At 34.9% G+C, this 14,081-nt stretch overlaps 1 protein-coding gene across 8 annotated transcripts in view; it reads left to right on the top strand.

The window, feature by feature from the left end:
* The window catches only part of FRA10AC1 (fragile site, folic acid type, rare, fra(10)(q23.3) or fra(10)(q24.2) candidate 1), a 31,480-nt gene that overhangs the window by 9,083 nt on the left and 8,316 nt on the right, over positions 1-14,081 (top strand). For 7 of the 8 annotated variants that reach the window (XM_005884053.2, XM_014531579.1, XM_005884051.2 and 4 more), the window contains 5 exons: positions 284-368; positions 4,293-4,338; positions 6,741-6,854; positions 7,935-7,977; positions 11,860-11,978. In XM_005884053.2, the coding sequence (XP_005884115.1) occupies positions 284-368; positions 4,293-4,338; positions 6,741-6,854; positions 7,935-7,977; positions 11,860-11,978 (407 nt within the window). The remainder of the gene's footprint in view (positions 1-283; positions 369-4,292; positions 4,339-6,740; positions 6,855-7,934; positions 7,978-11,859; positions 11,979-14,081) is intronic. The other variant, XM_005884054.2, reaches the window with a different exon arrangement.

The following is a 14,081-nucleotide window of genomic DNA, read 5'->3' as shown; positions in this document are numbered from 1 at the left end:
AAGTCAGGTGGGGAACGTTGGAGTCTGCAGTCACTGGAGCAAGCAAGCCTCATGTTCGCTTCCAGCTGCCTGGCTGCCGGCCGCCATCTTGGCTGACAGTTAATTTGCATAAGGATATGCTGATTAGCCAATGGGAAGGGTAGCGGTCGTACGCTAATTACCATGTTTCTCTTTTATTAGTGTAGATATTTATATCATATGCATTATTTATTTGACATTGCTTCCAAGTAGCAAACTATGGTTAAATTTCTAAAAGAAGATTTATATATTTTTATGAATCTAGGGAGAAAAGACTTGCAAAGAAATACTATGATAAATTATTCAAGGAATACTGCATAGCAGATCTCAGTAGATACAAAGAAAATAAGGTATGCCTTCCAAATATTTCTATAAGAAGGTTCTTATAAAAGTAGAGCGTTACTTTTTATTATACTGTCTTACCCCCTCATTCTTTTAAAGATGAGATTCTAGTCTAAAGTGCCCTGTACCTACAAAGTATCATTTGGACCATTTAACTCTGCAGCTGTGTAACTTATAAAGGGTCTCTTAGTCAAGGGTGCTTCTTTGTGAGCTGAGGCAAACAAGTCTAAAATTAAACACATGTGGCTACTGGATCCTGTTTTCATATTGACTCTAGAGCCTCTCGTGATTATAATGAATAATTTGACACTGCAGAATGATGTCTTGTTTCACAGATGAAATTGATTGACTATTTTTTCCAAATTGATTATCATTTATAAAGAGGCAGATGCTCATCTTTTGTTACAGAAATGTCTATTCCAGTAAAATTAATTTATCAGCTAATTAGTAATGGCAGATTTTCATTCCCACTTTACATCTTATTTTAGTTAATATTAAAGGGATTTTTATTCCTATCTCATATTTCACATTTGTAGCTAGAGAAGGTGACCTAAGAACATATGATCTCAATTTGAAATGGCAGGGGAGGGAATGTTGCATAAATCTATATGTTTGGATTGTATACATTTATATTAAGAAAGACAATCTGTTTAAAAAGCTGTCTTAAATTTATTATAAGGATTTTGGTTTCATTTAAATAGTTAGATCTCAGAACCGTGGTTGGTTTAATTTTTCAGTAGCGCCTTTAACATGTGGGTTGCTTCACAATATTCTTATAGATAATAGCAGTGTCTATTTTATAACCTATGCACTTGGTGTATCCCAAAGACTTCCTCAGTTTCATGTGAATTACTCTCATCTCTGTACTAGTTATTGCCATATCGAATCCAAAAGCACCACAGCAGTTGGAGTTTCTTGAAAGTTTCTACACTTCAAGTTGAATGTGAAACATAGGTCTTTCTAACAGCACATAATGAAGCAGCGTTTTCGACCGTGACTCATTTGTTGATTGTTTTTCAGCATTTATTATTGAGGACTAGGCTAGGTATTGTGGATTAACACATGGTGTCTGCCGTTCAAAAAAATAAAATAAAATGCCAAACCTATAGTCCAGTTAAGGGAAGAGTGTATACTTAGTAAATAATTAAATATTTGTATTCTCCACAGTATATTACTGGAAATCATATTTTAGAGAGGATAATCTTAAAACAAATTATATTTTCCTATTAGAACATGATGAATAGTAAGAACAAGGGTTAGTGCAAAAAGAAATCAGATACGACTCGCATGTTTTGAGTGTGAATACTAGAGAAATAGGAAATATGGAGGGAGGGGGATCTTTTTAAAAAAATAAGACTTTATTTTTTTTTTAGAGCAGTTTTAAGTTAGCCAAAATGAGGGGAAGATACAGAGATTTCCCATCTACCCTTTGCCCCACACATAGGAAGGTATCTTTTTTGGGGGGAAGGTAATGACTGTGTTTTGGCATACCATGTTTGAGGTGTTGGAGACAGAGTAGTACTTTTGATTTCTTTGCTAGAATGCATTTCCTCACAGTTTTATTTACCCAAAGACAGTGTTTTATTCGTTTTTTAATTAACCAGCTCCTAGCTCAGTGCCTACCATATATAGTAGTTAGTTAGGGTATTTTTAGTGAATTCCAACCTTTGTCCCACACCTCCATTTCCTTCTTTGTTGCTTCTTTCCTTTCATCATTGAGAATTTGGTTAGATCATTTCATCAGTGAGGATTAGATTTAGCTGAGAACAACAAGCATTCCCAAAGAACATTGGCATAAATGAACTAGAAATTCAGTCCAAGCAGATGGCATCGAACCTTGAGTTGTCAGGAAGTTAGGATCCCTTTCTCTTATTGCTTGCATGTGTGAGCACTTTGTGCTAGAAGGTAGAGTGAGAAGAAGAGGCTCAGCACCAAGCCCTGAGTAACTCCAGTGTTTAATCCAATGTATCAGCAGGAAAATTTATATCTTCAGGAAAGAATGTAAAAACATATCGAGACAAAATCTCTAAATCTTTCATATGAGGAAATTTGCAATTGTCACCTTCGTGGTGACAGACACTTTTAATTACCATTCTCTATCCTCAGTAGAGTGCTAAGCCCAATAAGTAGTTGCTTAATAATTACTTGTTGAATAGATTAATGAATGAAAGAAAAAGTTTGGAAACTATTACATTACACATTTGTGCTTCAGTAGACATCCCAATATATGTTGGATGAAAAGCAATCCTCACATTCATGTGTGGGTTTAAAAATAAAGTTATTTCGAACTTTTTATTTCTCTTTTCTTGGACTGGGAAGATATTATTTTCTTTGGGTTTTAATCAGAATATTTTGAAAGATGTTGTGCCCTCATTTTTACTTGAAATACAAAATTGCCTGCCTTAGCCGGTTTGGCTCAGTGGTTGGAGCATTGGCCCACTGACTGAAGGGTCTCAGATTTCATTCTGGTCAAGGGCATGTACCTGGGTTGCAGGCTACATCCCTGGGTCAGGGCAGGCAACCAATTGATGTGTCTCTCTCACATCGATGTTTCTCTCTCTCTCCCCCTTCCTTCCACTCTCTCTGAAAATCAATGGAGAAAATATCCTCAGGTGAGGATTAACAAACAACAACAACAACAAAATTGCCTAATTCGAATAATAGATGATTTAAAAAAATAATACAACAACCTGTGAGATTAGGATTTTTATAATAAGGAAATAGACTAGAATCAGCCGTGGGCAAACTACGGCCCGCGGGCCGGATCCAGCCCGTTTGAAATGAAGAAAACTAAAAAAAAAAAAAGACCGTACCCTTTTATGTAATGATGTTTACTTTGAATTTATATTAGTTCACACAAACACTCCATCCATCCTTTTGTTCCGGCCCTCCAGTCCAGTTTAAGAACCCATTGTGGCCCTCGAGTCAAAAAATTTGCCCACCCCTGGACTAGATTGAGAAGTTAAGTTACTTTCCCAAGGTCACAGAACTGTTTAACAAATGTTAGAGCTTGCTTTGGGTCTGCATGATTCTGGAACTGAACTTTTAGCTATTATAAAAGTAAACAGAGTAGAAAACTACACCATTACTAGAATTATGGTAAATTAGCTTATGAATGTGAAAGATCTTAAAAGGCAGTGGAGAAAAATCATTTTTAGTCAAACAACAAAGTTGTGTTTAGGAATCTGGAGGAAAGTTTAACATCTTTCTGCTTTAGGGCTCCAGACTGGTACCATTACTCTTTCCTGTTTAAGACTCTACTGTTGTAGTGGGAAAAGAACCATATGAATGAATGGTGTGGTTGTGTTTCAGTAAAACTTTATAATAGGCAGCAGGCCTTTGGGCCATAGTGTGCTAACCGGTGGTATAATATATACCAGGTACAATTCTAACTACTTTATATGTATTATTTAAACCTCTTAACCCAAAGAGGTAGACACTTGTATTACTTCTACTTTACAAATGAGGAAACAGGAACAAGTAGATTAAATAGCTGTTAAGTGGTAGAGCTAAGAAGTAAACCTAAACAGTGTGACTCCAAAAGCTGCACACGTTTGCACTGTAGTATACTGCTTCTTTACTGTACCATAACCTCTTTTCTCTTTTCTGTCGGTCATAGGAGATACCTATCTATCTACCTATCTATACACACACACACATATAATTAATTTAGATATCTTTTGGCCTGGCATCTATAACTTTTAAAAGTAAAGAAGATTGTTCCTTAATAGATAAATTGGTAATTGTTCAAATGTATTTTTAAGTACCTGGAATCCTATAAGGAGAGAAAAAGCTATGATAATGGGAATTAGTTTTATTTTTAGGTTAATAAATGTCATTATGTCAATTGTTGGCTCTGGGTTTAGATTTATATACAATTTAAATAATGTTTCAATTTACTCTGGCATAAATGTAATGTTTTTTCTTGTCAGTTTGGATTTAGGTGGAGAGTAGAAAAAGAAGTAATTTCAGGAAAAGGTAATCCTTTTCTTTAAAATTTTATATTTTAATAAGATAAGGTTATTTTGTTGTATTATTGAGTTGAAGTCATTGGGTAAGATTATTCCTAATGTATACAGTGAATAATTACCCACAAAAGTAAAATTAAAGAAGGTATACTCATGATGTATTACTAGCAGAGGTCAAAATAATTAATGCTTTAGATTTTTACCTTTAGAATTTTTGCTTTTAGAATATTCAATTGAGGATAAGTAGAAAATGTTTAGAGTTAAAGATTTAACTCTAAAGTTAAATATCAACTGGTGAATACTTGACTTTTTCTCTTTGTCAATTTTTGGAATAATGTATTACTGTATTCCAATCAAATCACCATTTTGAAAGTAGAAATTAAATATCACTTTGAGCCTAATAAAATTTTTGGACAGGCTAGTTCTTCTTTTGGGGGGTCACTGAGATTGAGCCCAAATATTTACTCTTACAACAAAAGAACAGACATTTGGTAGACAGTCAGTAAATGCTTTTTTCATGCATTGTTGTAATCTATTCACAAAATTTTTCTGAATACTTAATATCGCTACACTGTCATGCTATAAAATTCTCTTTTTATCGATAATTGCATTTTTAATTCCAATAAAAATTAATGTTAATGCTCTGAAAACTTCAGAGGAGCATTTAGGAAATAATTTTAAATTATTAACTTAAAAAATTTATAACTGAACATAAAGGTTACATTTTAAATGAGTAAAGGTTTATGCCATCAAAGTGGTTTATATACATCTTCTATAAATTTGAATGTCTATGACAGGTGTGAAATTGGACACGCAGTTAAGCAGTAGGAATTAAGTTTAAAGCTTTTTAAGCTTTTCTTGATATCACATTTTAGTTTGTTTTCACCTAAAACAATGAGATATATTGAAATGTCGATCACATTTAAAAATGTTTGTACTTTCATTGAATAGAATTTTCAGATGATGGTAAATAATGCTGCTTTTTAAAACCTGATGGACATTCTTGAAATTAAATTAACTGAAGAAAAGATTAGTTGGGAAGGGGAGAGAACGCTTTTGCTATGATTTATAAAGGTACAATTTTTGTTGCTGTTTTAACAATAGAACCATTACTGAACTTGTACAGAATAAAGTATTCTTTTGAAATAAGTAAAAATGCCAATTTAGAAAAGTTATCAGCCTTTTGGATTGATAATTTTCAAAATTCATTTTGATAATTTAATTTTTATGAAAAATTCAGGTTCCTGCTGGTGCCAATTATTAAGATACAAGTTTTTATTTGTTTGTACAAATAAAAGTGTGATCTTGGGTTTTTTTTTTTTTCTGTCTAAGTTAATATTTCGTGAGTTTCTTTCCGCCCTCCCTCTCTTGGATCATCAGTATTAGTTCTTTTTTGCAGAAGGTTTTAATATACAATGGATATGATAATGTGGTATTGATTTTAGTGTCAAGTGATTCTAAAATTTAGAGCATTGGATTTGATTACTTATTCTGTCTACTTCATCTCAAAGTGCTAGGATTTTAAAATATGCTTTTAATGCCATTGTATGCTGATACCTAAAATAAATGCCATTATGTTAATACTTAAAAATATCAATTATAATAATATTATTAAATATTGAAAAGGATTCATCCAGATGTATGTGCATGTACTTTGGAAAATATATTTATTCTTTTAGGGTATTAGTGAGTATACATATTCTTTCAGTATTACCATTTTCCAAAGTATAAGATTCCCTAACAGGGACACTAAAACTCTCTCTGTAAATATAAACAGTCTATCTATTGAGCAAAAATTCTGTGACTGATTTTTTTAAATCAATTTTTAAAAATTGATTTTGGAGAGAGAAATGTTGATCTGTTGCCTGCCACACGCACCCCAACTGGCGATTGAACCCACAACCTCGGTATGTGCCCTGACTGGGAATTGAACCCACAACCTTTTGGTGCATGGGAAGACACTCCAACCAACTGGCTGTGACTGATTTTAAAAAAATATATATTTTACTGATTTCAGAGAGGAAGGGAGAGGAAGAGAGAGTTAGAAACATCAATGATGAGAGAGAATCATTTACTGCCTGCCTCCTGCACTGGGGATCGAGCCCGCAACCCGGGCATGTGCCTTTGACTGGAATCGAACCTGGGACCCTTCAGTCCCCAGGCCAGTGCTCTATCCACTGAGCCAAACCAGCTAGGACTGATTTTTTTAAAAACAGTTCTTTCAGCTTTTTAAATTTATACTTGTATACACATTTGTTGAACATATTATAATTATTGTGGTCAGTTGCTTATTAATGCTGCTTTGTAGAACTAAGAATTTATGTATGTTAAGAGTAAATTTCAGCAATAATACCAGATTAGATAGAATATTGTCACAACTATCATAGCTAATAATTCCTTCCTTTTTTGCAGGCCAGTTTTTCTGTGGAAATAAATATTGTGATAAAAAAGACAACTTAAAGAGTTGGGAAGTTAATTTTGGTTATATTGAGCATGGTGAAAAGAGAAATGCACTTGTTAAATTAAGTAAGTTGACTCTAGATGATTCATTTCTTCAAAGTTTATCTAATAATTTAGATTTTAAAATGTATGGACTAATTTAAGACTCAATTCAAAATTTTAATGTTTCTTCCTGTAAGTGCCCTTTTTCTCAGAGCTTCCCAAAGTCAGTGTTTGAGCCAAACAGTTTTGTATTCTCAGCAATCTGGTGACATTTGGGTGTAACAGTTCTAATGTTAAATGTAATGCCATTGGTAAAGTGAAGACCTCTTCTCATTAACTTGAGAATGTCACCAATGCAGAGTGCAATGCATAGTATCAGAAAAGGCAATGTACAATCTAACATTAGCTGATAGCTATTGTTGCGGTGGGGGTAATAATAAATACACTCTTTGTGTCAATAAAGAAAAAGCTTTAGGAAGGCATAATTGTTCTTTATATCAGTCTTAAAAGCTTAGGGTTACACCCCAGAATATAGTAGTTTCTCTTAATATGCATGTTTTAGAATCTATTATTCATTCTTTTTTCCCCCCTAAGCTGGTATTATGTCAGCTTCTCTTCATCGTATCAGCAGCCTTCTCTAGGACCTAAATAATGTGCCTTCAGAGTATTCTGCCTACTCCAGAAAGAAGTCATAAATTTCCCCGTATGCTACCGAATGCGCACCAGTACAGACTGTTTTCTGAGTTCCTCCTAGAAGTGCTTGCTCATGAGGAAAAGTCAACTAGTCTGAACTGAGGTGAAGACAAAACAAGAGGCCACAATTGTAGAACTTTTTGAACAGCCCTCTTCCATTTGAAAACTCCTAGAGCATTTCACTATTGTTATCAGATATTTTGATGTGAGATACACATTAATGCTGCCTATTGCTTTTAGAATAAATTGAGGGTGCATTTTTCTGAAGTAATGTTAGAATTTCAATTCCTCAAGCATTCTAATATTATTTTTATTATATATATAATATGGAAAGAATTGTATTGCTTTTTCAGATTATTTGTTTCCTCTCATCGTAAAGAATATAAGGGAAAATGAGAATTTATGATACTAAAGGTAGAGTAGCAGTGCAGTTATTCATATTCAGCAGTGTGACTTTTTTCCCTTTTTTAGGATTATGCCAAGAATGTTCCTTTAAATTAAATTTTCATCACAGGTAATATTATCTTTTAAAATACTATTTTTAAGGTTTAGTAGTTTTGGACATAGTCACTTATCTGCACTGAATGTTTAAATGTAGATTTGAAGGGGTGATGGTTTAATTAGTTGATTACATAGAATATCGGCATCACTTTATGGCCATATAAACGAGAGAACTGGAATGGAAAATCATGGTGCCTTAATCTAGCCAACCAGTTTTAAATGTGAAGGCTTGTGCAGGATGATAGATAGATCCTAGAATTTTTAGTTTGGATTCAATGTTCAGATACCATGATATTCTTAGAAACTGTATTATAAAGCAGATCTTCGTAATGTGATTCTTATGTCTCATTTAAACTGTGTTTTAATTGGAGTTTGTCATTCATAGCAAAGGATTATAAACCTCTATGTTAAAATCAGGTTTCTACCGAATGAACTAGAATGTGTCTGCATATTGAGTAGGGGAGGGCTATCAGTATTCTGCAATGTGCAGTCGATATAAGATCATGGGCTTTGAAATCAGTCCCCTGTGTATTCCTCTCAGCTACTTCACTTTCTAGTCATCTTCACGAGCACGCTACTTAACCTCTGCAAGACTCAATTTTATTACCTCTAAAAATTAGGATACTAAGGTTATTATGGGGATCACATGAAAGTGCATGTAAAGTGCTTGACACAGTGCCTGGCATATGGTAAGTTAAACATAGTGGAGTCCCTGGCATTGAAGATGTTCAGACAAAATCAGTGTGACCTCTCAGGATTGTGGTGGTCAGGCCTCATGTTCTGAATAACAATTGAAAGTCTGAGAGTAATATTCTACAATTTTATAAAATATCAAAGTTAGTATATTAATTTTAAAATCAGCTATATTATAAATGTGCCCTACCTAATATTTTAGCAATTAAATACTAAAAATAAATATTACATAATTAATATTTTTTTAAAAATAGATTTTTATTGATTTCAGAAAGGAAGGGAGAGAGGGAGAGAGAGAGATAGAAACATCAATGATGAGAGAGAATCATTGATCGCCTGCCTCCTGCACGTCCCCTACTGGGGATTGAGCCCGCAACCTGGGCATGTGCCCTTGACCGGAATTGAACCCGGGACCTTTCAGTCCATAGACCAGCGCTCTATTCACTGAGCCAAACCAGCAAGGGCTACATAATTAATTTTTTTTTAATTTTTAAAATTAGCAGAATTTTTAGATTACTTGAATAGCCTAAATCATTATTTTCCCTCAGTATCAATGATACTGAACAATATCAAAGACTTTTATTTGACCTTAACTTTCAAACTTTGTTTTAAACTTGCAATGATTCTTATGAGAAGTAAAAAATTATTACTGTCTTAAATAGTATTATATAACGTTTGGCATAAGAACCTTAATTTTTGGAAAGTCTAATAAGTTTCTTAAAAGTAATGATCTCTGTTGTCTCTTCATCTTCCTTTCTCTAAGTTTCAGCATTCTCACCTTTTCCTATTAAATATTGCTTTTTTTCACCAATTAAAATCAATTGCTTGACAACCATGGTACCGATAACCTTGTAAACCTGGCCTCGAAGAAATAAAGCTACAGCAGTAAAAAGATAAATGGTCTAAAGTAGACATATGAGTTAACAATACGTCCTTCCACCCTCATTCTATAATAGTTTTACTAAAGGGTGTGGCAAAAGTAGGTTTACAGTTGTGAGTACATGAAACAGAGTTTATTCTTGTATATTTATTGTTGCATTGTTTTCCATACAAACAACTGTAAACCTACTTTTGCCCCACTCTGTATATTCTTTAATTTTTAAGAGAATTTTCTGTTTATTGGTGGTGTAGAACTATCACCAGTGGATTCTTTTTGTTGAATTTGGTTTTCCATACAAACAACTGTAAACCTACTTTTGCCCCACTCTGTATATTCTTTAATTTTTAAGAGAATTTTCTGTTTATTGGTGGTGTAGAACTTGTTGATAGATGCATGTTTGTTGTTCACAATTTGTATCTTTACCTTTTTCTTCTTCCTCTTCTTAAAGGATACCTTTCAGCATTTCGTATAATACTGGTTTAGTGGTGATGAACTCCTTTAGCTTTTCCTTATCTGTGAAGCTCTTTATCTGACCTTCAATTCTGAATGATAGCTTTGCTGGATAAAGTATTCTTGGTTGTAGGTTCTTGGTATTCAGCACTTTGAATATTTCTTGCCATTCCCTTCTGGCCTGCAAAGTTTCTGTTGAGAAATCAGCTGACAGTCGTATGGGTATTCCCTTGTAGGTAATTGAGTCTCTTTCTCTTGCTGCTTTTAAGATTCTCTCTTTGTCTTTTGCTCTTGGCATTTTAATTATGATGTGTCTTGGTGTGGTCCTCTTTGGATTCCTTTTGTTTGGGGTTCTCTGCGCTTCTTGGACCTGTAAGTCCATTTCTTTCACCAGGTGGGGGAAGTTTTCTGCCATTATTTCTTCAAATAGGTTTTCAATATCTTGCTGTCTCTCATCTTCTGGCACCCCAATTATTCTGATGTTTGTACGCTTGAAGCTGTCCCAGAGGCTCCTTACACTATCTTCGTATTTTCGGATTCTTTTTTCATTTTGCTTTTCCGGTTGGGTGTTTTTTGCTTCTTCGCATTTCAAATCTTTGGCTTGATTCTTGCGCTCCTCTGGTCTGCTATTGGGTGTCTGTATAATATTCTTTATTTCAGTCCGTGTATGCTTAATTTCTAGTTGGTTCTTTATCATAGCATCGAGGGTCTCATTAGTTTTCGTGACTCTCTCCTCAAGTTTATTGACAGCTTCTAGCACATTTTTGCAAGCCCTCAAAATTGCGATTTTTAGCTCTATATCCTCCATTTCTGTCATGTTTTTTTGTCTCCGCATTTTTTATGCTTTCTTGGTGCACCCCCTAGTGGTCTTTGTGCGCAGTCTTGTTCTCGTTGAGCCTTGATTGTTGTAGTTAATACTAGAGGGATTTGACCACCAGGCCGACTGGCTGTGAGAATCAGCTGTGTCTGCTGCAGTGGGAAAACTTCTGTCCTCTGGGGGGGCGCTAATCTAGCCTTTGCCTGCGGCGATCCGGCAAATGGCTCTGCGCAGGGCTTGGGCGGGGCGGGCTCAACAGGGCGGGCGGAGGGAGCCGTTATGGTGCCCTCAGTCCTGTTCCCAGAGGCTCTGCTTCTCAGAACCCCCGGAACCGCTGCAAACCTCGGAGGGAAAGCTGCCTTCCAACTGATGCCAGACACTCCCGCTTCTCCCGTTTGGGTCCGAGTCCCCAGCGATTCGCCCGTATCTGGAGCTCAGAGTCTGAGACTCCCCCCTGACCGAAAACGACAACCGCGCTCTCAGCCACCAGCCCGCTTTGCGCGCGCACCTCCGCACCTGAGTTTTTTCCACACTGCGCCTCCTCTGAGCCTCGGTGTGCTGTTATTTTTCCTTCTAGTTGAAGAGTCTCTCCTCAGCCAGCCTTCCTGTGGTTCTGGGTGATGTCCGTTCCGTCTTTTAGTTGTATTTTTGAAGTGGTTGTTTGCGGCAGCAGTCTCCGATGTTTACCTATGCCGCCATCTTGGTCTCTCCTGAATTTGTTTTTCAAAGTGTAGGTAGATATGAATTATTTGAAGAGAAATGAGATTTGTAATTTTCTTTTAAATAGCTAAATAGAATATAAAAAGAAGGAAATCAGTAAAACTATGATTTATATTTACTAGGTTTGTATATAGAACTTATAAACAATAATTTTTGTTCCAGAATTTTCAGGCATTATTATCTTACAGAATTGTCCTAAATAATATCCTAACCTAAAATACTTACAGTCTCATTTAAGGAAGTACTTTAACTTATTTTTTTTCTCTCATTGGTTTTAATTTTTGTAAAGGTCAGTTGAAAAAGTTAACTTTAATTTTATATTGTTCAACATAAAGGAGAAAAGAAGTTAAGTCCAAAAAAAGGAAGGACAGAATCAAAAAAGATTGTGAAGAGTCACCACATAAAAAATCCAGATTATCTTCTGCAGAAGGGACCTCTAAGAAAAAGGACAAAGGTAAAGGGAAATTAGGATACGATATCTACTCATATTTCTGAAAATGAAGTGTGATCTTCCATATGTTTCAAATGTAGAATGTAATTGGTGAATACGTTTAGAATTCTGTTTTATAGTTGTTGAAAGGAATCTGATTGGAGAATTTAGATATGAATTTATAGTAATTTACAGGAGTTTCAGGAATAAGATTGGTTTTGATTCATTTTGGGCAGATGGTATAATATTTTGCAAAAAGCCTAATTTCTGGATTTGTCACTTAAAAGGCTTGTTACCTTGAGCAAGTTACTGAACTTCTTGAGTTTTACTTTCCTTATGTAAGTAGGGGTGTTGTTAATATCTAGCCTCTGTACAGCTTGAGCTTATTGTGGAGAATCAAGTAATCTGAAAGGCACTTTTAACACTTTAAAACAGCAGTTGCCAACCTTTCGGGTCTGCGGACCACCGGTTGGCGACCGCTGCTCCAAAGGTTTCCTTTAACCAGCGGTCGCCAACCTTTTGGACCTCACGGACCACCAGTGGTCCGCGGACTACCGGTTGGCTACTGCTGCTTTAAAATAATGCATAATCTATAAGTCAGTATAAAATTATAACACTATGATTTCAATTATGGTCTGATTTTCTCACTAGCTTATGACCTTGAAATGATAGAGATTGATATGTGTTATCAGAATCTAGCATGGTGCTATGCACATACACTGAGTAAATAATTATTAAATTCGAATTCATCAATCTGTCACTTCTTCCTCTGCAATCCTTAGGCCAGTGATGGCGAACCTTTTGAGCTTGGCGTGTCAGCACTTTGAAAAACCCTAACTTAACTCTGGTGCTGTGTCACATATAGAAATTTTTTGATATTTGCAACCATAGTAAAACAAAGACTTATATTTTTGATATTTATTTTATATATTTAAATGCCATTTAACAAAGAAAAATCAACCAAAAAAATGAGTTTGCATGTCACCTCTGACACGGGTGTCATAGGTTCGCCATCATTGCCTTAGGCTTTCTAAGCCTTCATTTCTTCATGTGTAAATGGTCATGATAATAGTACCTAGCTCATAGAATTGTTCAGAAGTTGAAATGAGATAATACACGTAAGCAGTTTGCTTGGTACTTGCCACATAATTAGCTATTATGAAGGTTACTGCTAATTGCTTTTTCAGTCCCTAATAGAATCAGATTGGCTATAACTTAGAGTATTCAGACTTAAATTAGGTAGATAATGGTAGATTGAGTTAGATTCAGTCTAATGTTAATAAATACTTGAACAGGAGAGGGCTCCCTTGTTTCAGCTGTGAAGATCTTTAGCTAGGTTACATTCTTACATGTATTTTTTTCTTCTTCTGCTTGCATACTATGCTATATGTAAGCATATGGTATTACCCAGTTTTAGACTTGGTAAAATTGATAGATTGAAAGGAAAATACTATTATTCTATTGTTTATTGAGAAATGGTATTCAAACCAGAATGCCTTTTTGTCTCTATCTTAATCATTAACTCAAAATAAATTTTAATTAATAAATGTGAAAATATCATTTGAGCTTTTAAAAAATTTTATATACTTTTATGTGCTAGTAAAATATTTGAAAATTTTGTTGCATTCGTTACTGTATTATATAATATTGTTGCATTCATATCATAGTATGATACCATGCTAATCACTGCATATTCCAAATTAAAGAAGAACTAATCCCTTGTAAAAATTTATTTATTACCTTCAAAACAGATAATTAGGTAACTGGATACTTGGGATCAGGATGGGTTGCACCATGCATGTGATCTTCCTTATAAATATTTTTTCTTCAGTGTTCCATATTTTAGTAGATGGCAGACATCTCTGTTAACCCAAATAATAATATCAGAAACCTAGGCATTATCCCTTTTTTTAAAAAAATATAGTTTATTGGTTTTTTACATAGAGGAAGGGATAGGGATAGAGAGTCAGAAACATCGATGAGAGAGAAACATCGATCAGCTGTCTCCTGCACACTCCCCACTGGGTATGTGCCTGCAACCAAGGTACATGCCCTTGACCGGAATCGAACCTGGGACCCTTGAGTCCACAGGCTGATGCTCTATCCACTGAGCCAAACCGGTTAGGG

Source organism: Myotis brandtii, unplaced genomic scaffold (assembly GCF_000412655.1).
Source record: "Myotis brandtii unplaced genomic scaffold, ASM41265v1 scaffold810, whole genome shotgun sequence".
Classification (NCBI taxonomy): domain Eukaryota; kingdom Metazoa; phylum Chordata; class Mammalia; order Chiroptera; family Vespertilionidae; genus Myotis; species Myotis brandtii.
The sequence above is the reverse complement of the archived record's forward strand: the minus strand, read 5'-3'. Positions and strand labels throughout refer to the sequence as shown.